General features: G+C 39.8%; 1 protein-coding gene across 12 annotated transcripts in view; it reads right to left on the reverse strand.

Annotated features, from left to right (window-relative positions):
• Nucleotides 1-25,541, reverse strand: part of camk2g1 (calcium/calmodulin-dependent protein kinase (CaM kinase) II gamma 1) — a 42,384-nt gene extending 16,843 nt beyond the window's left edge. For all 12 annotated transcript variants that reach the window (XM_079260775.1, XM_079260774.1, XM_079260782.1 and 9 more), the window contains exons 1-11: nt 25,363-25,541; nt 22,911-23,005; nt 12,964-13,023; nt 8,010-8,064; nt 7,804-7,869; nt 5,000-5,072; nt 3,738-3,840; nt 3,210-3,293; nt 2,119-2,213; nt 1,400-1,522; nt 1,137-1,220 (exon numbers count right to left, since the gene is read on the reverse strand). In XM_079260775.1, the coding sequence (XP_079116901.1) occupies nt 1,137-1,220; nt 1,400-1,522; nt 2,119-2,213; nt 3,210-3,293; nt 3,738-3,840; nt 5,000-5,072; nt 7,804-7,869; nt 8,010-8,064; nt 12,964-13,023; nt 22,911-23,005; nt 25,363-25,427 (903 nt within the window). In that variant the 5' untranslated portion in view covers nt 25,428-25,541. The remainder of the gene's footprint in view (nt 1-1,136; nt 1,221-1,399; nt 1,523-2,118; nt 2,214-3,209; nt 3,294-3,737; nt 3,841-4,999; nt 5,073-7,803; nt 7,870-8,009; nt 8,065-12,963; nt 13,024-22,910; nt 23,006-25,362) is intronic.
• Nucleotides 25,542-27,309: the final 1,768 nt, after the last annotated feature.

Below are 27,309 nucleotides of genomic sequence, written 5' to 3' on the forward strand. Positions count from 1 at the left end.
TTATTTAGCAGGATTACAAGTTATCTTTATTTCTACTGGAACAATACAGTTTAATTTCTGGGTTTTCTTAAACAAACAAAACAAACCAAACAGGAATTTAGTCTTTTTCACTTGTTAAACCCAAACATTAGTATCGAGAACCAAACATAGTGACAGCAGGTTTTCACACAGTCTTCTATGTAAATTAATTTAAATGATGTGAAAAAACAGAATGGCTGCTACCTATTAGTTTGCATGTATAGCTGGGAATGCAAACTACAGCTGATTTTCACTCCAAAGTAGGACCAAATACAACTTTTAGTGCTCGACAGCTTCCCATTCTTAAAGCTACATTGTTTTATCTTAGGTCTGACATACAGACCAATGAAGAAGAAGAAAAAAAGAAAAGAATTAAAGCCTGGTATTTTTTATTACTTCAGGACAATATAAAGACATAAGAGGGGGCAGCTGGTCACCTAATGGTGTTACACTCCCAATAAACTGAGTGATTATTTGCTTCACTGCAGCTGCACAGAGGCAGTGTGTTAGTGTTCTTAAAACGGATGTATAGTGGATCTGTAGGGATGCAAATTTGATCTGATACAGTATTGAACAGAAGTAGGGAAAGTCATCTAAACGTCACATCATTCTAAACTTAGCTGTAAGTAAAAGTGTAAACCATTTCTTCTCATTACAGCCCTGCAGCAGCCTTGACTTTATGTTGCTTCTTTTCCACAACAAAAACTATTACAGTCAAGTCTGAGCAAAGCGTTTGCTCCCAGTGATCAAACATCAAAAGCTTTGTGTCAAACAAACAGGAACGTCTGAGCTGTCAGCTGAGGTAGTCATAGATGAACCAAATTCAGATCAGTCATTTCAGATCCCCGATTAAAACTGGGTCAGCAGGTTTGTGATATTTAAGAAGAATTATTTCTATGTTCACAAGAAAAATTCTGCTTGTTAACTTAGAAATAATGTCATTAAGCTATAATACAGTAGGAAATGATACAGCATTTACACGTTGCTGCAAAGTGAAATAATCAGGTCTGTTTTATAGCATAAATCATAAATATTGACCACATTTGCTTAGTTTGGACATCAACCAGGGAGAATGAAAAAAAGAAAGGTTGTACATTAAAATACAGGATGGGGGCTACCTTGAGTTTTCGGCGAGCGTTGAACTTGCGGAGACATTCAACAGTTTCCTGTCTGTGCATCATGGACGCCACTGTAGAACGGTGCTGTAAGAGGCCAGAACCAAAAAGACGGTAAAACAATATTTAATAATTCATCGTTACTTGCATGCTGTATTAAAGTCATTTTATCAGTGCTGCTGTGTGAAGGTTTAATGCCCAGCCGTACTTCCCCGTAAGGTTTGAATCCATATGTTCTTGTCGTTTGGGTTTGGGTGAATACTTACACAGACCCATGGATGTTTGAGGGCTTGTTCAGCAGTGATTCTCTTGGCTGGGTTGATGGTCAGCATCTGGTTGATCAGGTTCTTTGCTTCTGGAGTTACTGTGTCCCACTCCGGGGAGGGGAACTGAGGAAATTGACAAATAAACAACATAATGGGTGGAAGGAAAGCATTAGCATAAACACTTATTTCATGAAGCACTTGGAGTCTTTAATGTTTCTTCCCAGTAAATAGCTTCTGATCGCCACAATTTGTGTGACTTTGTCAGCATCAGCCACAATGGAGAGCAAAACTGACATTTTACACACGCTACAGAGCACATTTATGTTCCAGGTGCAGTAGAAATTAAACTCCCTGCTAACAGGCTGCAATGTGACTTGATTAACCAGCGACAGAGAGGAGTATCCACCTTCTCATTCTCTCTTCCTTAGACACACACACACACACACACACACACACACACACACACACACACACACACACACACACACACACACACACACACACACACACACACACACACACACACACACACACACACACACACACACACACACACACACCTCTGCAATGCGTCAGGAAGGCCCTGATAGGATCAATAGCTTTGGACCAGTTCTCAATTGGACACTATTTAACATTCAAAAACTGCTTAGCAAACCCCTGCACTGCACCCGTCACCAATATGCACCAAACGCACACACACACACAGCGATCACACTTACATCGTAAGCCCCAGCTTTGATCTGCTGATAGAGTTTGTGTTGATCTTCATCCCAGAAAGGAGGATATCCAACTAACAAGATATAGAGAATAACACCTGACAGAAAATAAAGTGGGGAAGAGAGAGATCATGTTACAAAACCGTCTGATGTGCTTCACGATGAAGTGAACTCAGCAACAAGTCATGTGAAACAATGCAGAGTACACTGGGAAACAATACGAGGTGGATTAGTTTAATTACTCAGCCACTTTAAATTCATGATAATGTTCATTTTAGGCTTACGTCAATCCACTGAATTTGAATTTTAAGGCTGCAAATGCGTTAATTTGCCTAAAGATAAACAGACACTGGGTATGGTGACATGATGTTTTGTAATTTGTAATAAATAGTTAGGAATTAACGTATTCTCCTACGAGTTTACATAAAATACTAATTTCGAATGAGGGTTTACATGAAACACGTCCTTAGTTAATTCCTCTTTCGAGCGGCAGGTTGGGAAGTGCTCTGATTGGACACAGGGTGCACGTGATGTATGACATATACTGGAAATAAACAAAGTCGGCTCCCTGCTTCTCCTCTTTTCAGTCTTAACTTGTAAAAACTACATTATAAGTACCAGTTTCATCGGTATTTTTATTATAAATGTGAAGTACCTGCTCAACACGAGCATACTACGTTACTTTTTGCAGCAACTGAGAAGGAGAAGACAGATAGACCACCGAACACGGGAGGCAAAACAACGCGCGTCATCGGGACAGGACAAGGTAATGAGCATGTGCAGAACGACCAGAATAAACTTACGAGTGAATGAAGGTTTACATGACAGAGGAATGAAATAATTTGGAATTAAAATGCGAATAAACCAGACACTTGCATCAGAATTAAGTTTAATTCCAAATAGAAATTCGCATTAGGAATTAAGTGTTGAAACAGTCGTTTTTTTTATCTGTTTAAAGCAGAATTAACTTTTATTCGGAATTAAAACTCCCATGTAAATACACAGAGTTTCCGTTATTCATTTTCCAAAGAAATATCAACATAACCCAGTTGCTTCCAACTGGTCAGCTGCCCTGATGTAAAGCTCAAACTCACCACAAGCCCATATGTCCACCGGCTTGCCGTACGGATCCTTCCTCAAGACCTCAGGTGAGAGATAACCAGGAGTGCCAGCGAAACCTGTCCAACACATCATTTAGAGAACAAAATTAACTGCTGGACTTAAACAAATTTCTGATATGGGCTAGTTTTGTTTTGCACATCTGTATGAATGCTTCAAATGATCTGGATTTGTTGGAACATTATGCAAGACCAGGTTAGGATAGAGTAGATCTAAGAGTAAATGTCCATTAATCGTCTCTTCCTTGTTAGATAGTTGGCAAAATACTGGCAGCTTGGCTGCTAGCCAGGGAAAATGACCTAAGCATGAACTAGAAAAAGGCAGAAAGTCTTTTAAGCAATGCTCTCCACAAATATTATTTTGCCTTTTGAGAAGCACTGGATGTGTTTTTCTGCAGACTCTCCATATGAAAGAGGCGCATTCAACACCCATATAGCATAACAGATCAAGTAAATGGTCCCGCACATTTAATATGAGTGTGTTACTGAGTTATGTTTTCTCACCAAACCAAGCCTGCTGGTCCCCCTGCACCTCAATAGCAAGGCCAAAGTCGGCCAGCTTCACTGCAGCTCCCTTCATCTTACTGGCCAACAACAGGTTCTCAGGCTGGCAGGGACAGACAAACATTGTGAGAAAGCATGTAGGACAAGAGATCAAGCCGGTGAGAGACCGATAATCATTGCCGTTTTCTGTAAAGCTCTTCTTCACAAATGTATTTATATTTACGTATTCCACACAGCTTGTGTGGGGGTGCCGTAAAGGTGTGCGAAAGCCATGGGAGAGAGAGGAGGTAGGGAAAGGATGGGTAGTTGAGAATCTCCACAACGCCTTATATAGACATAAATTGGTAGCCATGGAAACCACTCGGGAGTCATTTGGGCTGTGCTGCAGACTGCATGCTAAATGGAAAGTGTACTTAGTGAGAGGCAGCATGTGTGGTAGTGTTCTAAATGGCAGTTGTTTGGGCAGTGGGACATAAAGGGACGCAGTAAAAAGCCCACTCAGGATAAAAGGCCAACAAATCAGATGCGCAGCGCTCGGCGTAATAGCGTTACTCTGCAACACACAGTGCGTGCACACATACAAAAGCCGCCCACACTTGTTTCCAACATCCAACGAAATTCTCCCCCCACGCCATGCAGTTTCTGCATGAAAAGGAGCAATTTAACACATATCGTCATCGTCCATGCCCTTAAAGAACTGGGGGGGTTACACTGAAGCCCTCTTGAGCCAATCAGCAATTTAGGACCCCTGAAGCTCCTCCCATGTTACATGACGGGCGGTGTGATGTCACCCTGGTAGTCCTGGCAACTCCCATGGCTATGCCCTCACAACAGTCCCCATCACATTGGTACAAAGTGTCCGTGTGTGTTAAACCATGTATATGTTGTTGGAGTCCTTGCCTTATCCTTGCCATAGGTGAGACAAACCCTGTTCCACGTGATCATGACTCACCATCTCTGTGCTCAGCATGAACACACATGCATGCACATACACACTCGCATACAGAGCTCTGGTCAAGGACAGACAGGATGACAGATGTGACAACAGACAGAGGAACAGAGGGGGGAAAAAAGAAAAAAAAAAGGTAAACGAGAGAGGGGACGCATGGGAGGATGAAAAAAAATTAAATGGAAGCAAAGCAAAACTGCAGAGAGGAAGAGAAACGGAGACAAAGCAACTGAGAGCCATCTGTGTGTTGCCATGGCCACAAGCAGAGGTGTGTGAGTGTGTGTGGTTGTCACGGAAACGGGCAGCCACTCACCTTGAGGTCTCTGTGCACAATATCATGCTGGTGGATATGATTGACACTCTCCAAGATCTGACTAATGCAGTGACTACAGAGAGAGAGAGAGAAAAAGAGGACAAACAGAGAGATGTGTCAGCCACTGCCCTTCGTTACAAAAACATCACACACACACACACACACACACACACACACACACACACACACACACACACACACACACACACACACACACACACACACACACACACACACACACACACACACACACACACACACACACACACACACTCTCCACACGATTTGTCCATCAAGCGTTTCATAAAGCCTGCTGGATTATGGTGTGGCTACAAAACTGATGCATATCATTGCATCAATATTTAGAAATCAAAAGTAAAAGTGCTGTAGATTTTTGAGAAGTTAAACGGCTACATATTCATGAGAAACAAACAGGAAGTAAAGATAAGTTAGGAAACAAAAGGGTGCACAGTTTAGACATGATCTGAATGATGAATAGCGTTTTTCAATCCTGTCATCTCATTGAATGCACATGCACGTCTTTTTCTAAGGATATAAAGACAGACAGCAGATGTTTAAGCCAAAACGTGACACACAGGGTCGCCTGTGCACAACACAAGAATAGTTGCACAAAATTAAACCAAACAATAAAATAAAATTAAAAAAAGTGGTTTCTTAAAAACCTTGAGCTTAAGGCTAAACATTTGTGTGTTTAAGTTGTTTTCTGATGAGAATTCAGCAAGTCTTTCAATACAAATGTTATAGTAGCCCACATTTATCCCAAAGTAGAGCAAGAAGGCCCCTGCTCGTTTTTTTTTTTTTTGTCAAATGAGCCACAAAAGTGTGACTAAGTGTGAAAATGTTGATGCAACCCCTTCGCGTGAATGACCCTTCAAAAAGCTATGGACGAATATGTGATGAGCTGTTGCAGTAAAGATTTTACTCAGCTCTGATTTTGGGAGGCTCAACATCATAGTTGTGGGGTATTATTGCTTTGTTCGCAACGGCCTGCATCACACCTCGCCAAGCCACAGGCAAACGCCTGCTGCGACTCGTGGAGAAGATGACGACAAGTCAAAGCAGCAGACATGGTTACACTTTGAAATATATTACACTAAATCAATGGAGAGCAATGGAGCAGGGTTGGTTGGAACCAGAAAGCCACTGATACACACCATCGGTAAAGTTCAGCGAGGTACATTAAGGGTCCAGCAAGCGAGCCCTGCCACTGATGTCCAACATCAAGGCTTAGTACTGTTGTTTTTATTGAAAAATGTATGGAATAGTCTGTGTATGCACATTGAATCATGAGAAAATTATGCTTGCTGGCTTGTTGGAAAAATATTGTGATGCCATTAATTCTGTAATATTAAAAGACTAAATCAAGTTAAACTTTTGGGAACACAGACAAACAACCTACTTTTTGGTGCCGTTTTTAAACTGGGAACATAAACATGGCAAATTCTAATCATGATCTTTTTTCTGAGATCAGTATTCATAACAAACGTATGAAAAAGGTTGCAGTGGTTTGGTCCAGCTGAAGAAAGTGTTTCCGGCACTTTGTTTAAATGGGTTTCTGTGAATTCCTAAATTTCTGATGTTCCCCTCATGTGTGTTACTTGCACTCATAAGCACTGAGTACTTACAGGAGAGCAAACAATGATGAACCAGACCCTTATAGATACTTATAAATGTTGGTAAATTAGGTGATTTCCTCTGTCCCCTTCTCTCTTTCTTTTCCTCTATACTTTTGTTATTATCCTCTTGTGTTCTGTTGATAAATCAGAAATGGAGCAGGTTCTATTTCAATATTGATGTCCAGTTACTAGTGTGTGGTGCATAAAGTAACACTCAGCTGTAAAGCGAAAGCATCCTGGAAGCAAATATTGGGAAGGGCAATTTCTCAGACCCAGGACGTTACAGGAATGTACATACCAAATGTTAATGCACAATCAAACAGGTGAAATACGTCAATTTTAAAGGTCAGAAAGTGCTGCTTTAAATTCATGAACTCCATTAAGATGTCTGATTCACTGTATGACAAAATAAATTATAATTTGTGACAACTGGTTCAGTAAGGAAGCTCATAATCAGCCTATCAGTGTCATATTTGTGATCAATGCTGTTTCAAAGTGTTCTCAATCATTAAATTGGCAGTGGACACTTATTCCCAGGACTCTACAAAGCAACAAAGGGAGCACTTGACCATTTTTGTAACTTTTCCCCACTCCAATAAAACTGACAAAACAGGTAAGTTGACGACATTACACATCTACTCTGAGTTAAATTTAAAAAAAAAAAAAAAAAAAAAAAGATTACAGTGGAAGAGCTATCAGACAGGAGCTTGAAATACAGCGTAACAACTCGACAATGCTGTTTAATGTTAGTTTAGATCCCACAGATGCCTAATTTACCACAGTCAAAACCAAATAAAAACAGCAAATCTTAAAACAGAAATTTGCATTTTTGGCTTTTTGTGATTTGAGACATGAAAACTCAGTAATCAAAACTGTTGTAGATAATTTCCCTTCAGTTAAAATGTATCTTTTTGCAGTATAATAAGGAGGACAGAGTGTTCTAAATGAGATCTGGGAAACAACTATATCGCCGGACTTGTTGACAGCAGGAAGCATTCCCTGACGAGAATACAAGCAAATCAATTATGAGCTTCACCACACAAGGACACAGCGGTGCATATAACATGAGGCGGAAAGAGGAGAACTCTTGAACATATACCCATACTACGTTTGTGGTAGTGTGTCCGTGCGCATTTATGTCAGGACAGCTCTACAATAGGTGCTTACCTGGCATCGGCCTCACTGTAGTACTCCCTGGCTACAATGTCTTCAAAAAGCTCTCCTCCTGTCACGCTGGGAGGAGGAGGGACAGAAGGAGCAGAGGGAGGAGACGGGGAGGCCAGAGAGACAGAAGCTGTTAGCATATACAAACAAACCACAGTCACATGCATGGATAAAATGTCACTTAGTGCGCGTGTACGGAATATACTCACAGGTCAAAGACTAGGTAATGAAAGCCTTCCTCTGAAATGCTGTCATGCAGTCTCACTGAAACAGAGAGGTTTGGAAGTGAGAATGAGACATAAAGAAAGCAGCAGCAGAGTCTGACAGTTAAATCTTTAAAAAAGCTGAAGACATGAAAAAGCATTAAAATGTCAGCTAAAACTTATGATGTATCTTACATTCATTATGAAAAAAAATGAAAATAAAAAAATATCAGCAACATTTCCTTCATTTACCAAGCTTTCATGTTTACTGCTCTGGACACAGAATGTGATCAGTACATTTTTTACTGCTTCCCCTTGCAGAACATGTAAAGTGTCAACGAAACTTTCGTTTTGAGGTCGTGTTGTACGTGATTGTGAACTGAGAACAGTGCTATGAAACTTCCAAGTCTGTGTGGTATGGGGGGTAAATTAGCACCTACAGTCAGGACCCGCAGTTAAATGATGGCACAGTACTGGTAAACAACAGACTGACAAGTTGTTTCCTGTACACTGGTAGCTTCACTTTCAAAATTGTACCGTACATGGACACTCAACGACCCATTTGAGTGTGAAGGCAGCACATACCTATAGTAAAAATAGAAAACTGGCCTATCTTTATGTTCCCTGCACTCATGCTCACTGTAGCCCGTTTTACTGATTATTGTGCAACAGTCCAAATGCAAAACACATTCACAATATCTTACGTGAAGCCTGAATTACCTAGAATCTTTGCAATGAACACATATTTCTACAAAGCAGAGGTCGAGGTGCTGCAGCTTCTATTACCAAACACAAAAGTACCATGTGGCATATTGGCTGGATGTAAGAGCCTGTCAGATTCATACATTCATCGCGTTGGATTGGCTGTTTTTCCGTGTTTGCAGGTCACACAGAAACCATCACTGTCCGTCATGATTCACTTCTCACCTGATGCCTCCTTATACGGGTATTTTCACTTCAACAGACAGTAGCGGGATGCACCTGTCCTGCTGGCGTACTTTACGTACAATCATCTATAGAATTCAATACTAATGTTTCTGCTATCTTGTTACTTGCAGATGATGTTGCTTCAAAAACACTAGAGGCACAAGAATTAGAATCTGATCCATTATCAGTATCGGGCTCCCATATCAATTTGGTTCTCAGATCTGATATCAGGCTCAATTTCCTGATCCACCTTCATGGATCCACAGAGAAACCTTTCATGGTACTGTGATAAAGAATGATGCACCTTTGCTAAATAATATGTCATGAATTTGATATATTTTTGTGTTGAAACAAAAAACAACAATACAGGAACTTCAAACATGTATATGGCCAAAGGTTTCCAGGGTTAAAAGTTGTTTATGTTGGAAGGGAGGAGAAAACTGTGCAGCATTGCACACACTTGCTGGAATGCTCCAAGGAGAGATAAATCTCCAGCAGCACGTGTGAAAACTAAAGAGATTAATCTTCAATTTATCATTCTGGTCAATCAGTTTATGTCAAGAAAAGAGTGACTAAACATGTGGGGCATTTTTTACATTTTTATTCCAAATAAAAGTTAAATCTGCTTTAAACCGGTGGAAAATGACCATTTAAACACCTAATGCTGAATGAAACTTTTAATTTTGAATGGAACTGATTTCTGAAGTAAGTGGCTGGTTTCTTCCCATTTTAAATCCGGACTGATTAATTCCTCTATCGTGTTCTTTCTGCTCCGAGTTAATTCTGGTTTTTCTGCGCTTGATGCACATATTCCATGCGGTCTCCTGCTTCCTGTCTCCGGTACTCCACCTTTGTGCTGAGCTGATGCTCAAGATTCTAATAAAAATCCAAGTAAAAACGGTTTCTATTATGTCATATTTCATGGTGTTTAAGTGAAAAAAGAAAGAAGTAGGAAATGGAGTTTGTTAATTTCTGGTACATCTAAGTACATCACGTCCGCCTCCTGTCCAATCAGAACCCTTCCCAAACCCCAGATCTTACTGAAACTAAGTAAAGACAAATAAATGTGTTAAAACCTCAATTCAGAATTAATATTTCTTTCTAAACCCAGGAAAACATTTTAATTTAGAATTATTTAATTCAGAATAATTACTTCAGAATTAAAACATCATGTAGACGTGGCCACTTGCACCGAGCACAGTCCCATTTGCAGGATCTCCAGCCTAAACTACAAGCTCTAGTAGCTTCTACGATCAGTTCCGTTAAGCAGAAACGACCCCTCGGTGCCGATACTGCAGACCACCACATTGTGTCTGCAACACACTCAGCTTATCTGGCATTCCCAGCTTATTCACATACATCCTGGTGTCATTTTAGCACATTTTCTTGGTGCTTAATGATGTCATTTTCTATTCAGTAATTGTTTCTGGAACAATGCAGACTGACTTTATATGTCCCGATGTGATGGAAAAATCTCCCAAGCAAAATGTTGTTCAAGCTCATTTCATTTGGCTGATTTGAAATGTTCATTTTGAAGATACTCATATCTTTGCAGGCTTCTTTTACTTTTATTTGTATAAATATAAGAGCATTGTCAACCTATCCACACGAGGTTACAGCGAAATTATAAATGCCTTTTGTTAAGATTATGAAGAAGCTATTTAATTATTTTAGAATATATTAAATTGGACATATTTTTGTTTATTGGTTGCGTTCTTTTGGGAGGTAATGTTTACTGCATCCTAACGAAATTTTACATGACAACAATAGTAATGATAATCAAAACAATATTCATGTAAATCAATTTGGTATCGGAAAATGTCAGAAATTATTATAAGGTTTGAACCCCCCAAATAGTGCATCGGTGCATGTCTAATGAGAATATCTGAAGAAACACATACCCAGAAGCAATTTTTGAAAGAATTTTCCTTGATTACAGAGACAGAGCGACCAAGAGCTTGGCAAAGAGTCGAAGTGATGAATACAGATGGGCTCACACTGCCTCGATACTGCAGTAGCCACCAAAGCCCTCCTGTCAACTTAACTGAACAGCAGCAGAATGACAAAGCAAGATGCAGGTAGAAGGAGCCAGATGCTGGGGAACGGGTCTGAGATCCACTCTACATTTAGTGTCAGCACAGAAACAGTTATCGTTATGTAAAGTGAATATCTTCTTGTATAATAAGATGAAGTAGGAAGGCCCTGCAGCAAGAAACAAGAGCGACTGCTCTTTCCTCCTCCTCCCATCTTTTCACTCTTTCTCCATCTGTCTCCCACTCCTCCTGCTTTCGTCTCTCCATCTGTCTCTTTTTTTTTGTGCCCTCTTTTGTCCAAAAGTTTGAATGCAGCCAATGCCAAGATATGTCAAAAAGAGCAGAAAGGACAAGAGAAGGAGGAAAACCTCTATAGGGGAAGATAACAGGAAGATTAGGCGAGGGGGCGAATGGGAGCCTGGGGGGAGCCACAAGAAAACTAGGACACAAGGAAAAGATAATAAGGAGAGCAGTGGGAAAGGTATCATTGATTTTGTCATTTTCTGCCCCTTTGAGGTCATCTTCCTGGGACATCTTTATTAAAGCTGCATACCAACTTGAACTTTTGTCCAATTCCCACTGTACTATAAAAAAAACCCATTACCAATCAGAAAACCAAAAAGTTTTAAACACTTTTCTCCTCCCTGTAATATTTTATCATGTTTGTGTTCCTGCAGTCACAGCAACAACTACACAACAGATGTAAATGAGTCTAATAATATTAATTTAAAAAAATCTCTTGCCTACAACTCTGCACAATCAGAGTTTTGTTTCCTCATTGTCAGGTTTAGAGTTGCTCAAAGGTCACTTTCACATCTGAATGAATGTGACCCAATGGATTATGGGAACATGGCATGACAACACTATATCTGGCAGTGCGTGAAAGTGGATACAATTTCACTTCCTATTCCATTTCTACTGAATAGTAAAAGTAGTAATAAAACAATAAACAGGTATTTCATACAAAGCCAACACAACACATAATCCACATGGTCTTTGCCTCAGTAAACTTCTAAAATACTCACTTTAACCTACTGATAATGAAAAAATAATGGCCAGTGTCTTTTTTGCAGAATCTTTAATTATATATATTAAAAAAACTTGCTACAAGTGCTACACCTAACATCTTTTGTGTGATTGGACAGTGTGTCCATCACCATCGCTCCTTTATAGGTATGAAAGCAAAAATGAAAAAGTAAGTCTGTTTATTAACAGGACATACAATAATTACAACCATGACAAATAAAAAACAATCCCAGACTTATGATGTTATCAAACACAGAGAGCGATGAGGGAGGGGATGGTGACACACTGATAATTTAATACAGTCAACTGACTTTGTGAATGTTAATCATTTTTAAATTCAATAACTGAATAACAAACTATTTTGTTATAATACCACGGAAAACTACCAGAATCTTTTTGGTGGCACCTACATGCCAGATAACGCCCAAGTTGGATTTTTTACATGGCATGTGTACTAACTCAGTTGTGTATGTGTTCATGTGTTAAAAAAAAAGGTGCAAATTTCACAGTTTGTCCATTTTCTTTTTGTTGAATTGTGACGGTGTGCATTTACAAATCACAAAAAAATATTAATGGTGAAGGGATGTGATACATTATACTAACAAAGAAGAGGCAGAAGAGGAAACAAAACATAAAGTGCAGGTAAGGAAATGATTGAGAGAAAAATGACTCAGAAAAAAACCATACACATATAAAATAAATAACAATATAAGAATAAATGAATGGGAAAAGAAAAAAAAATCCAAAGGCTAAATAATTATAATGATTTAAACATTGTTAATAACGTAACAGTTTTATCTCTGCATTAAAAGTTAATTTTGACGGTTCCTGTTGAAACTCCAGATATATTTGATAAATGTAGGTTATATATGGGTCCCAACCCCCAGTGTGAGAACCACTGCCCTATTGCACATAACCAATTGAAGGGTAGCATGGCCCACACAACACTTTTTGATCCAAAGAGAGAAACTCACCAATGTTAGGATGCTTCAGCAGACGGCAGATTCGAGCCTCTCTTTCAAGCTTCTGATGGTCTGAGGAGAAAACACAAGGAGAAAATCCCAGATGAGATGTGCTGAGAGACGACACAGCAGGGTGTTTGGAGATTTAGGCAACAAAAATATAATATGATGCATTGTTTACTGACATATTCAAGTGATGGTAACCTTTATGCTTTTCATTTGGGGGGTGTGAAAAAGTGAGGTAGAGAAAAATATGAGGAACAATAACATCCCTGTTTCAGAGAGACTATAGTAACAATATAGTGTTTTCTTTCCCCCAAAGAAATATCAAATCCGTTAATCAATAACAACAGCAGATCTCTAACTGATATAGGCATTTCCAGAGAAACTGGTTTTAATACCTTTGTTTTTTTCAATTTTCAAATAGGTTTATTAAAAGGGAGACAATGCTCAATCATATTAAAAGTCTGGGTGACATTTCCCACAAAGGTCAATAAAATTCTTGTGAAATAAGTATGTGCATCTGTTGCACAGTAGACTATTCCTTGTAATGCATAGCATAACCAGCCAGACAAAGCTGCGGCCAATACAAATTACACAGCCACAAATTTGTAATTATACAGAAGCTGTTTAGAAACATGAACACCAGAGAATGTTTGGAATGGGTCTCCAGTCACGCCCGCTGACACATCCGTTGCACAGGACGAGATTCTCTATCTGGAATGTGTTCCCACAACTTGAAATACTTTCAATGGGTGGCTGCTAGAGCAGAGGAAGCAGGACATAATGCACACAGCTGCAAGAACTTAGAGATCGTTATAGATGGTAGACGAGACTCCTTACTTATCCATAACCATGATTCTTTCTGTGGTAATATCAATAATGCATTGGTGTCTGCCCACATTATTGATGAACAAGTGGAAAGTTACATACAGGCAGGAAAATGTATGAAGCTCTGATGCGATTCACACAAACTCTCCAGGGTTAAACATGAAGATATATGGTTTTGTGTTTAAGATTAGGGGTGGGAAAATTGAATAGAAAAATTGGAAATTGGGATTTTTTTGCTTCACAATTTTAAAATCGATTTTTTTCTTTTAAACAAAACATCGATTTTTTTTTCAAACAAATAAAAATAATCCATAGTAAAATTTTTGTCATTTTTACTGTTTTTATTGATCTTTTTGCATGTCTTCATGGGCATTATAGCAGCAGAATGATGATCTGGCTACTGTGTTGTTTTTTCCTAATTGAAATCAAGAAAAATGACAAGCCAAAAAAAAAAAAAAAAAAAAAGCGTTTTGTACATTTATTTTGTTTTTAATCTACAAAAGTCAGCAATATCGAAGAATTGTGAGAATCGCAATTTAAAATCAAACTGGCACCCAAAAAGATCAGAATTGAATCGGGACAAAAGCACATCGTCACAGCCCTATTTAAGATTAATAAAAAGCTATAGTTGAAACATCAGAGAAAAACACCCTGGTTAGTACAATCCCATTGCCAGACTGTCTACAGTGTTGTAAGTAGTAATTGTGCAGGTATTTTCAAGTGGATGCTTGCACGTGCTTGTATTTCTGTGCAAATGGGTTTGTGTGAAGCCCAGAAACACAACATTGCAGTGTTTACACTTAAGGCTGGGAGGGATGCTCACAAGAACACACGCCTCACAGTCAAAACAACATCCTTTTGTGAGGATTTTTACTGAACAAAGTAGTAACACTCCAACTATTACTGTGTGATAATTTGGTATGAAAACCCCTTTGCAGTTTGCAACTATTCAAATTGGTAAGAAATGCAGAAGCCACAAAAAGATCCCAGAGTCATGCACCTGAGGTCAGAGGTCAGGTGGCGCAACTGTAAAGAGGATCCACTATGACTTGGTGTTTAGACATGTGTTATCACTGTGGTTAAGCCAACTAACTCCACAGCTCCATGGTGATTATATGACACAGATGCAAGCTGGCTAAGATTTGCATTCATTTCCCCAGAGCAGCAACAACCTCAGATAAAATTCACATGCTGCTGCGTAGCCATCAACTATCACCTTATCCTCCTGCTCTTTTACAGCATGTACAGGCGGAATACAAGAGCACATTATTCTAACTAGTAGCACTTCTGTCTGCATGTTACAAGACTGTCCCTTACTGTCATGTCAACACTCCTGACCACAGTTCCTTTCACCTGTTGCTAATTTGGAGGAGTTTTGAAGCTACTTCAGATGTTTTGAAAGCATCGCCTGTCTACTGTAAGCTAGCATCTCTGCCATGTCCCTTCAGGTGTAGTTCTCCCTCATTTGAGAGAAAGCCAGTGAATACGAGAAAGACCTGAACCTCCTTCTAATTACACGAGTGACGCAGGATGGAGACACACACAGAGAGACTGTGGGAGGATTACATGGAACGTCCATTTGCTAGAAGAGGATCACAGCTCCCGTGTCTGAGTGTGTGTGCGCGCTTTGTACAACTGTCTACCCTGGTGCAGTGTCACTGCAGTACTCCCTAATTCATTCAATCTCCTTATTTGTTGGTGTGAGAGTGTGTAGAAGTGGAAGACAGGAAAGAGAAGGCTGGAGGGTAATTACTGGCACTTCCTGCTGCTCTCTAATTGGCCATCTGCTTTGCCATGGGGCGGGCCCACAGCCATCTTACATCAGCTGAGAAGGATGGCGAGAACCACACACACACACACACACACACACACACACACACACACTCATCTATGTGCCACACAAAGCTGACAATCTGACTGAAGGCTTGAGGTTTCACTTCAATCTGTTTCAGGCAAGTTTCCATCCAAACTGTTAGAACAGAGAAGTACTGATCAAATCGGAAACTACGTGTAAATACTGACTAACAGAACAGCATTTTAAGGATGACTCGTTAGGTTACCTATGAAGAAAAACATTCAACACCACTTGTTTATGTAGAACTATCAAAATACTTTTTAGAACAATCAAAGAATGATGAGTGTTCAAGTAATTTAAGCGTTCTTTTAGCTTTCCATTGCGGGTAATACTACTTAACTACTTAGCTGATAATGGCTGATTCTTTATGGTACTACCTCAGTAGAGGTTCCAAGCAAGCCAAGCAGACCCATTACTGTGACATGGAAACACTGTAAACTGCTGACCGGACAAAGAGAATCATTATTACCTGTAGGCATAAACCACAATTCTGCCGCAGCCATGCCGAAGTTCTGTTTAAACCAATAAAGAGAACAACAGAAGACTAATTTGTGCATACAGACTGCATATGACTACCTGCATGACTACAGAAGCGCATTTGTTTTGGATTTGCAGGTCACCTGCGTTTATTACAACTGAGTTCCGTGGTGCGCAAATATAATGAATCCTAAAAGATATCCAGGAAAAAGATTCAAATCTTTTAGTATTTAAAGCCTTTCACAACTCTGAAGTTGTACCTACTCTATTCTCAATTTTAAGGATCTTCTGAGTTAATGTCATGTAATGAACACAGGCGTGGGCGGGATCAGTTGTTTGTCATCGCAGCTGATAAACAGCTGATCCTGTCTGCAGCTGAAAATTAAGCAGGAAACAGCCGTGCCAAGTAGAACCATGCTTTGTTACGTAATGAGAAAAATGGCAAAAGTGTGTGACTACAGACGAATTAACACACTACTGTAGGGTTGTCAACCTCAAGAGTTTATGCTGTAATCTGAACCCTGACAACATCAAATTAATTTCAGAAATGTGACAGATATGACTGCAGTCTCCTTCATATTTGCAGTGGAAAATTACAGAAAAATGTCACATTTTGGATTATTAGGTTGTGAGAACTTCTTCTATAATCAGATAAACTGTTACTGAGTAAAAGCAGGGGATGTTTTGATGTACCAGTACAGGTCAAACACTGTGCTTTTACTCACTCGGTATTCATAAAAGTATTCTGATTCAATTAAACCTGATACCAAGGATGTCAAAATGACATGTTAATGCAGATTCAATTGGATTAAGATTAATCTCTAGGACGGATGTATACTTCTTTTTAATAATTTATCGCAAGCATGTCCAAAGTTGCTCTTGGAGAGGTGCAGTCTTGCAGGTTTTCAATTTATCCCTGCTCCAACACACCTGACTAATTAAATGGACACAAAAACTTATAAAGTTCTGCACAATAACTCATTAATTTGATTCAGGTGTGTTGCAGCAGGGAAAATATGCAGCCCTCAAGGACTGGATCAACACACAAACAGCCATATTAAAAATCCAAATTTGACCTGATCTGAGCAAGAAAAGCTCATTTTTGGGTGAAAGCTCACATTAGGTGCCTTGTCACAGCATTGACCAAATTAACCACAAACCACTTTATCCTCCTTATTTATGAGGATTCTGACATTTCAAGTTTCATATTAATGGAATGACCGCAAGATGACCCATTTGATTTATCACACAATTAACCACTCAGCCATCATATCTGACATTCTGGTCTAAACTCTCCACCAGTAAGCTGGAATGAGATTTATTAGCACTCATATTGTCACTGGGCATTGGAAAGTACTCAAATATAAAGACTTGTACTCTGAAAAAAATGTGGTATTGGTGCATTCCCAGTAAAAACTAAAGAAAAGACCCAATAACTGATCGTATGAAGCGACGTTACTGTAATTCACTGATCTGCATCTTTAAAATAAGAACTGAAACTTTTGACAATGATGCAAATACACAATTAGTGGCCAATTTAATTGCCACATTAACTACTACACAGTATCAACAGACACTAAGTGATCAGTTTTCCTTTTTTAGAAACATTTATTCTGTCACAGCTTTTGTTTCTGCAGTTTGCTGGTGGAGAACAAAAGAAAATGTTAACCTCAAGAGTAGTTAAGAGAAACAGGAAGAAGTTTCTATTTTAAATTTTGCCGACATCACTGATTGGTCTTTTGACCAGAAGAAAAATTACAAAAAGCAGCACAACACCAGCTCTGTCCACATCGCCGAACACATCCGGCATATGCTCACAGATTCACAGGCCTGGAAATAGGCTGCACGCATCGGCAACAACAGCTGAACTCAGTGCTTTGCTGTTAATATTAATAACAGTAATAAAAAAAATTTTGCTTAAGGAGGCTAACTAACAGGATTGAGGCGTAAATGTAAGAAATTGCTGAGCAATAAATACAACAGAAATGATTTTCAATGAGACGATTATACAACCCAAGAGCAGTAACTGTAGGACAGCAAAAAAAATATTGAAGTAGTGCATTAAAGTGGATGGTCTACCTCTCCCAGACTCTCTTTCTCTCTCTCTCATACTCACACACAAACACACACGCACACACACATAATTTTGCAGCAGACAATGCAGCAGCCCTCCAGTTTCCAGTGTCACTTCAACAACTAAATGTAGCATTCATTCTGCACAGATAAACTCACATTACACCTACGCAGCATCTTCTCCACCACCATGTAATGCTAGTATGTGAACGCATGTATGCCACACATTTAAAGAGACACATCACCCACTGATGATGATGATGATGATGATGATAATGAAGAGCTGAGGTGGGCAGAAATGTGCAAAATCTGCCTGCAACTCACAACCCTCAGTCTTAAGACCCTCCCACTTGATAAACTCAGTGATAGAGACAAGCTACACCCATGAGGCTTTTTTCACTTTTAACAGCAGAGTTAATAACTATCAAGACATCCAAAGACACATCTGCTTTCATGTAACCTTCCTACACCAGCTAACAAAACACTCAGGTTGCCATATTTACCATTTACCCTGTTTGAAACTTTGGTATGTGATGGTTAATAGTACTTTTGTATGGAAAAAAACACTGATGAGAAAAAAAAAGAAAAATCAGCAATTTTTTGGAGAAAATTAGCACATTTTTTCTCAGAGTGCACAGCCTTGCTTTCTGAAACTGGCACTGTGCATGTGCAAACAGCTCGCTCATTGTGTCATTGGCTGCACAGAGAAAAGGTAAAGGAAAGCATAATGTCCACTTTGCAGTTAAATATTGCTGATTGGTAATCCAAAAATTTGCAAGATGTCTGAATCCTGTACCCCAATCCTAACCTGAACTGGCAAATATTTTGGATCAGCATAACAAACAACCGTAATACTTAGATAAGACAGTAAAATGCAGTCAACAGCTTTTTGGTCCACAATAACAGTAAGTTGGGATGTTTAGAGTTTACTGGATACAGGACCAGTTCTATGAGCATATTTTGCTGATTTTTTTTCACATTTTTTAAAAATTAATTTCTAGCCAGAATCTAAAGACAGTCTTTTTTAAACATCTATGCATATTTTGCGGCCTGAGCAGTAACTAAGCAAGAAAGTCTTCCTACATAATCTAAAAAAGACTCTTCAGTATCTTAAAGGTTTAGTATAGCCATCCACATTTGCTTAGGTTGATGGTTCTCCATTAATATGATGCAGAACCTTTAAAAAAAAGTTTTGTTTTTTTTTGTTTTTTTTTTTTTAACAATTTCATCTGGGTGTCAGAGGTCCAACAACATTGTTTTCAAAGTGTTATCTCCAAATGCAGCCGCATTCCTTAATATAAGCCATTCTAAAAGTGCCCCATGTAAGCTCTAATAGGAACGGCCTGTTTCTGAGTCAACCTTTAAATGTATACGAGTGACACTTGTCCTCTAGGGTAGAGGATGCCATGTTTGCTGGTGCCTGCTCAGTGATTTTAAAGGGTATGCTCAACTAGTGGGATGGTGGATCAATGATAGTATCCACTACTGGGGAGAGTGGGTTGTTTCCCTTCCTGAGGTCACAAAGAGAAAGATCTCAGAGTCACCCATTTGGGCACACATTTACTAAAAAGTGGAACAAGCAAGTGAGAGAGATGACAGAATTTTCCTCATTTGTGGGCCTCGTATATATGCTCTAAGGACACATGACTAGTAAAAAAAACAAAACAAACTTGGTCCTTTAAGTGGAGCCATCTTAGGTGAACATTTCTATGTGCTGTCTGTTGGCTTACACCTAATGTTAGAACCCCAAGGAGCTATTTGGTCTTCAAACTATACTGACCCCCCAAAAAAGTGACTGCATTCAGTTCTGCTCAGTGAGTTCATGTATCTCATAAATGTTTAGAAACCACAGCATTTACTAAAATTATTGCTACACAGAAAAACAGGAAGCTGTTAGAAGAGGTGGTGCATAAGGATTTGCAGAGCCTAGATACAGCAGACAACATCAGGCAGAATATTTGTTAAAAAGTTGGCATTGAAGAGCCAAGATGGAGGAATTCCATCCTGGAATATATTAGATGGCCTGTTCTAATCAAAACGTTATTCCCAAAACTGGTTCAAATCATTAAAGAAGAAAAAAAAAACTATTTCTGATTGACTTATCAGAAAGTGATACTTAACAGCACAAAAAGTGCGTAAAATTACATTTCTGTTGCTAAAAAGCTATTTTTGACTAAATTATTACATAAACATTAATATAAATAAAAACGGCTTCAGAACATTGTCAGCGACTGCAGGATGAGCAGTAGTCTTCCAACCAGAAAGTTGGAGGATCGATTCCGGGCTTCACCTGACTACACACCTAAGTGTCCTCGGGCAAGAACTGAACCTTGCATCTCAAAAGAACCTCCCTGAAATAAGAATATGATGCAAGAGGGTAATTATTTCATAATGACAGTGAATGCGGCACATTAGGCTTGCTGTGCTCATCTCCCTTTGTTACAGTTTATATTGGTTAATTTCAGTCCTTTTCATCTATGTGAGGAAATTACATGATACAGGTATGGTATATTATTAATAACATATTGAGAGATAGCTGTGGTAATTTGAGTACATGATTCATGCTTCATAATTGTGTGATAATTACCTTGTACACTGTTGTCACAGATTACATAAAAAGTAACTTATCAGGAAGTAAGGTAAACTAAAAATAATTTTAAAAAAACCCTCCAAGACCCTGATCTGATCCTGAGATTAGGCTTTCAAGTTCAGATCAGATCTCCGCTTTCTTATCTCTTGCCAAACAAGTCCCTCTTTTTGTGTGTATGTTTCTGTCCACTACACGACAGCAAAACCCCATCATCCATCTGACACTTTGTCTTCCCTCACATCCTTTTCATTGGTTTCCTAACTTCTTTCCTTCCTTCCTTTCTTTCTTTCCCCTCCCCCCCTCAGATTACTGCAGTGTTTACCAGAGCTTTGAGAGACTTACCCACCAGGGCACGCGTGAGACCGCGCTCACCCCGTCAGGCTTTTTAAAAAAAAAAAAAAAAAAACCCTACCCAAATCCTAGCGGGCAGGATGCCTGCTCACGCAGTGGCTGCCTAGTGTAGATGTTGTGTTTCTGTTTGCTTGTAGGAGCACAGCACATCAGAAAAGTAGCCTATTGCAATTTTTCCTCTAAGCTCCATACCCCCTCCTCCTTCCTTCCTTCCTTCCATCCCATCATCTTCTGTCTCATTGCATCATTTCACCTTACATCCCCGGGTGTCACTGTGCTCCTTGCAAGACTACACTGTTCAAAAACCACCCCCATGCAATGGCAGACACACATCTATACACAGGCCCACAGTGTACTTCCTGCCTCTGCAAAGGGCCCACCACTTTCTGCTGAGCACTTACTTTTCCTTGGTGGGACATTAATACTAGAAGCTACCCTTGGTGGACGCTTGATGGCAGGGATAGAACAATAACAGCATTACAACACACTCACACACAAAACAGACATGCTCTATTAGTATTACTCCCAGCTCCCTCTGTCTCTCTTTCACACACACAAATACCATCAGACAGACAACAACAGGGCAAACAGGGAGGCGCCTATGGAATCTGTGGGGTCTTAGTGGTTGATGAGATACATTTAGCATAAGTGGATTAGCCTCAATACGAACCAATCCCCCTTCACAGAAAGACAAGAGACAGGCAATGAGTAAGAGAGGTGCAAAGGTAACAGAAGGGTTCAGGTAAAGGAAAAAAAAAAAAGAAGCCAGGTGAGTTGGTGCGTGTAATTTCCCAGATACAGTAAGGAGAAAGCGAGAAGATATCCCAGTCTGAAATCAGGGGTGGTGCTGACACAGCGACATGGGCTCTAGTCACTGCTACAAGATGCTACAACAGGAACGTACAGATTAATGCTAACCTCTACATACAGCTATACAAGTAAAACAACAACAAAAAAATTCTAGTGTGGACATTTTCACATAATGAAACATCCACTAAATGATTGAAAAAAAAAAATCCTCCATGCCTGCATACCCTTTTACTTCTTGAGACACAATCTCAAAGGTTTCATTCCTCCATGTTATTTGGGATGACGATGCAAAAATAAAACCTAAAATTGGTTATGGAGAAGGAAATGGTTCAAACATGAAATATGTCCTCATGTGGGGGCTGTAGGTGTATGTTACAAAACCCTGCATCCTCGTATGCTGAATCTCAGGAGGTAAACTAAGACACTGAATAAATTAACTGCACAGAGCCTGTCTGATCACATAACAATGCAGTGACTGATTTATCAGGAGCATCATTTGATGATAAATAACTCTCAGGCAGAAAAACTGTGAAGATTTCTTCTAATATTGGATTTATAGGAATTCTCGTGTGCACAATTTCCAATAAAGCTTCCTAATAACAAGATACATGCAGTATAACAATGTAGACCAGTGAATATTTTATTATACAATATAACACCATTATCTCAAGTAGGGAAAGTTAAAAATCAATAATTTAAACTGCTTGGCAGCAATATTGATCTTACAGGATTTGGTCATCGATTGCACAAAAGACTTTGCTTTTTAAAGTATTAAAATCTCTAGATTAACTAAAAGAAAGACTAATACACTTCCTATTTTATCAATGAACCTATTCTCAGAATATCATCCAGAATTTGTATTGTGTACAGAAATAAATAGCTTCATATTTCAACTTTCCTGTCGTTATCATAAAAACCAATCCAGCATGCACATGTCAGCTTCTGAGTCAGTGTGGATTAGTGTTACCATACCTCTTGCAGACAGCTTCTTAGTGTTGATGATTTTTGCAGCATATTCCTGTCCTGATGATTTCTTTACACACCTACGCACCACAGAAAAAGCTCCCCTAAGAAAAAAAAAGAAAAAAAAGAGCATAAACAACCAAAAATTAGTTGCATTTCACATGCTCTCTTTCACACATACACAAAGTGTGACATTTGAAACTGCAAACCACTCATGTGGCAGTGGCTTGTTTGTGTATGTATGCCAACAACGCAGCTCTGACTCCCCCCCCCCACCCCCCCCTCCTCAGTCTCATTCACACTTTTTTTTGGGGGGGTGGAGGCTACAACAGCGTCACTGCAGACAATATGAAAAGGTAAGAACATCAAGTGGCAGCGATATAGCATCAGTTAATATCTTGGATTAGAAATGAAGGCTTTTCTTTGATGCAAACACAACAGATTACATTCAAATGCACTTTGGGAAAAAAACCAGCAGAAAGACTGGAATACAGCGCTCACATTAGGCAACATTTAATACATTCAGTGTTATACGTGTGCTCAAACACAAAAGGAAACAACTGCTACTCTGAAGTCTTACTCATTGACCTAGATGAAGACTCTCCATGCTGCTATGATAATTGTTCAACTGGGAGCACTGCAAATGTAGTAATTATACTTTTGTCTTTTGCAGTAGCAGGTAAACCCAACAACTTTCTAGTATTCCAGTTTTCCTAGCAGAGAAAAGTTGCTTTTATTTCTCTCTCTCTTACTTTTTTTTTTTTTGTTTGTTTTAACTACTCCCGCTGATATATGAAGCGCTGCTACTTTCTGCTGCACTCTGCTCCTGCGACTCTGCTCTTAGTTTCAATTATTTAGCAGCAAATGAGAGGTGACAGGTGACACAAGTACAAGGCAGTGCCTAGACGTTAATAACCTAAGACAGAGCAAAATGCATTAACAAACGCGTGTGGAAACAAAAGCAAAGGCAAGTGGTAAGACTGGAGAAGAATCAGGGGCAGTGGAGGCCAGATCCACTTTGGAGGATGTATAGGTGTGTACATGTGTGTGGGCACACTGGCTGTGCAATCAGTGCCATTGATTACTGTCAATTATAAAGGGACAAAGTGGAAACGGCAGCTGAAAATTAAGGCCACTGTGTCTTTATAGGACTGATGTCGCCCTGCTGCTACTGAAAAGCATACAAGACACGGAGGAAAAAATCTTCTTTAAGACTAAAGAAGAAGAGGTGAAGGAGATAAAGTTTGCTTGTGGTTGATTTTGAGGACTGATTGGGATTGTTTTTTAGGCCATTACTAGAACTTTTTTTTTTTTTTTTTAGCATTTTCCTTATGTGTTGACAGTATAATATTATTCATAAGATATTTATCTGTGTGGCACCTTTGGTAAGAAGATTTTACATAAATTATGTAAAAACAAGGCTGGTGCTTTTCAAATGTAACCAGGTTTCATAGACAAAGTTTGTTATACTAAATAGAATGTATTATACCAAAATATTTAGACCATGGTGACATCATTTTAGTTGAAAAACTATCCCATTTTCCTCTGGTAAGAACCAGTCCCCATGTTTGTCACAAGATATGATCATACATATAAATGCTTTAAGTATTAGGTCACAGAAATGGGAGTTGCAGTGATCACATTTCGAGGAAACACACCCATTATTCCTACACAGAAAACGCTCTAGTGCCGTAATAACTCCCGACCACCATCGTGCGAGATCCATAACCAGAAAACATTTATTGATAACTTGGTGTGTTGGAGACAGCTGCTGAGCCGGGCATATTGGCATTACAGTGCAAGCATAAATCAGAATAACTTCCTCATTAAAGGATCCAGGGGTACGTAGCGTTACTCAACATGGTTACACAAATCATCTGCAGCTGCTAGGGGGAGGGAGAAAAAAAAGTGATCGGCCTTGTTTAGCTAGCGACCACAGCTGCAGGTACACCGAGCCCGCACGGAGCTGTCAGAGCCGCGGGCCGGTGAAATGTGACAGGGCTGCGTCTGCGGCGTCTCTCGGGGCCCCGCTGATGGGTCCAACACACCAGAAACTATCGTCTGGTGAACACGGAAGAGCGAACAGCTGTTCTATGCTATTTATTTCTCATCACTTGCGACTAAAAGGCGCGAGCAAGCGGAGATGGCGGGCTAAACTCAGCTAGTTTATCAATACCAGCATGGTAGCTCGTCGGCTAGTAGCGTTTAGTGCGCCGTCTCCGTTCCTGCAGCTAGTTAGCCAATAGCAGCAGCTATTTAGCCTGAGAGCACCGCGCCTGTAAAGACTCTGCTTAATACGTGCTAACAAATCCTTAAAGTTGTCAAAAAGGGTCTAGTCAGTGAGCAAAATTAAGCTAAATAACACATACTGGCTGGCTAAAGAGAAATAATGTAAGGCGAGGTTGCGGGGGTGGTGGGGGACAAAAACGACAAGACAAACACGATGCACATTGCCGCTTACTTCCCGAGCTCCTCGTATAGCTGGTACTCGTCGGTGAACCGGGTGGAAGTAGCGGTGGTTGCCATGGTAGGGAGCCGAGAGAGGGGAGCCCGAGCCTTGGGGTACGACGGCGGCTGGCTCTCTTACGGGGTCCAGAAGGGGAGGGGGGGGAATAGCCTAGCCTCCAACACTAGAGTACCTTTTTGACAGGCAAGCAAGACTGAAGAGGAGAGAGTCGAGCAGAGACGGAAAGGGAGGGGCTGGGGAGAAGAGGAGGAGGAGGAGTGATGATGATGATGATAGTGCGTGTATCTTTAGTGTACGTATGTATGTGTGTGTAGTAAACAGGAGAAACCTCGCGAGAAGAAGCTCGTGCAGCATGATGAGACCGTTCCTCGTGGTTCAGTGAAGTCAATGAAAATGTGGGCAGGTGAAAGCTGTCAGTCATCTTTCGGAGAGCATTGGATTACTGTCAAGTACTAAATTGATCCACTACTTTCATACAATTAATGGGGTAAAGTAGGAACAAGATGATGCTAATCAAATATACTTTAGTAAATGATCACCAGACAACAGTACCGCCTCTGTAAAAGACAAATACTTCAGCAGTTTCCTGGTCTGGAGTGTTCAGATGTATTAAAAACACTACAGAACTTTTGCTGTTTTCTCATCGATGTGCCCCCAGATAATTCAGCACCCATCCTGCATCCTACCCAGGGCTGGATAAAAAGTGCACAGGCCCCTGGGCCCAGAATGTTCCAGGGGCCCCCTTCCCCACCCCAACATTGTAAAACATTTGTGAACGATACACTGTGAAATGACATTTCTAACATCTCTCAGCCAATGGTACCATTAGCAATACACTGGAGACTGTGGTGTAACTATCTGGCTTTTATGTACATTTTGTTTCATGTCCAAAATGCTGGTGTTTGCCCTGCATGGGCCCCAAGTGGAAGTGGGCCCATAATGCCCATTGGATAATCCGGCCTTGATTCAACCTCTACTCTGAGATCTCCAGCCAGTGAAATACAGTCATACAGTATGTTGACTGCTGTGTTGTCTCTTGTTCTGTGTCCTTTCTCTCTTTTGTTAACTCTGTTCCTCTGATAACATTTTCTTTTATTTCTTAGCTGAATCAGCCATAGTCCCTCCTTAGAAAGGCCAGTGTTTGACACGGTGGGTAAAGTGAAACTTGGCCATAGCGTCATGAAAAAGTAGTATAGTGCAGTTTCTTAGATTCTGCTATACTGGGACAACTCCATAAATGCACATAAAAGATGTAACTTTCTGTCAAACAAGTCTGCAACACTGAGTTTTGAGGTTGGATTATTACGTAATGCCAAGGAAGAAAGACTTCAGCAATGATAAGCAATTGATGCCGAGTAAAATATGATGTAGTTCCACAGATTTTACTTTGAGTCATTTTTTTCCCCCTCATTTTTACTTTATCTAAAATAAATTTACAAAATTAATAATTTTTTTTAAAAAAACTTGCACATTAATAATACATTATGACCACCAATTCTCATTCCTTAAACCCCCCCACCCCCCGGCCCCCTGGGTGAAAGATTTCTACAACCACCACTGTAAACAAAGTGCAAGACATTCAGAGCAATGTCCTTTGACATGGACGCTTTTCAGCCAGAGACTACAAACTTATCTGAATATTGCATTTTATCTTTAAATACGAAGCTGTTCATCTAATAGTTAAAACCTGGCTGAAACTTGGTGATAAAACAGGACAGTTTTCTCCAAAACACCAGCAGATCTTCAGCAGAATGGCTTAAACGAAAAGCATCCAGGCGTTTCGGTGGTTGAGACCATAACCTGACTGCAACACTGGTGTGACATTTAGAAAGCAGTGTATTAATGAATGCCTGCAAACCTCAGTGAACGAAAGCAATGCTGCATAGAAAAGTCAACCAATATTCCTCCACAGCAATGTGAGAGGCTGATGACATCATGCAG

The sequence above is a fragment of the Telmatherina bonti genome (assembly GCF_933228915.1).
Source record: "Telmatherina bonti genome assembly, chromosome: 21".
NCBI lineage: Eukaryota > Metazoa > Chordata > Actinopteri > Atheriniformes > Telmatherinidae > Telmatherina > Telmatherina bonti.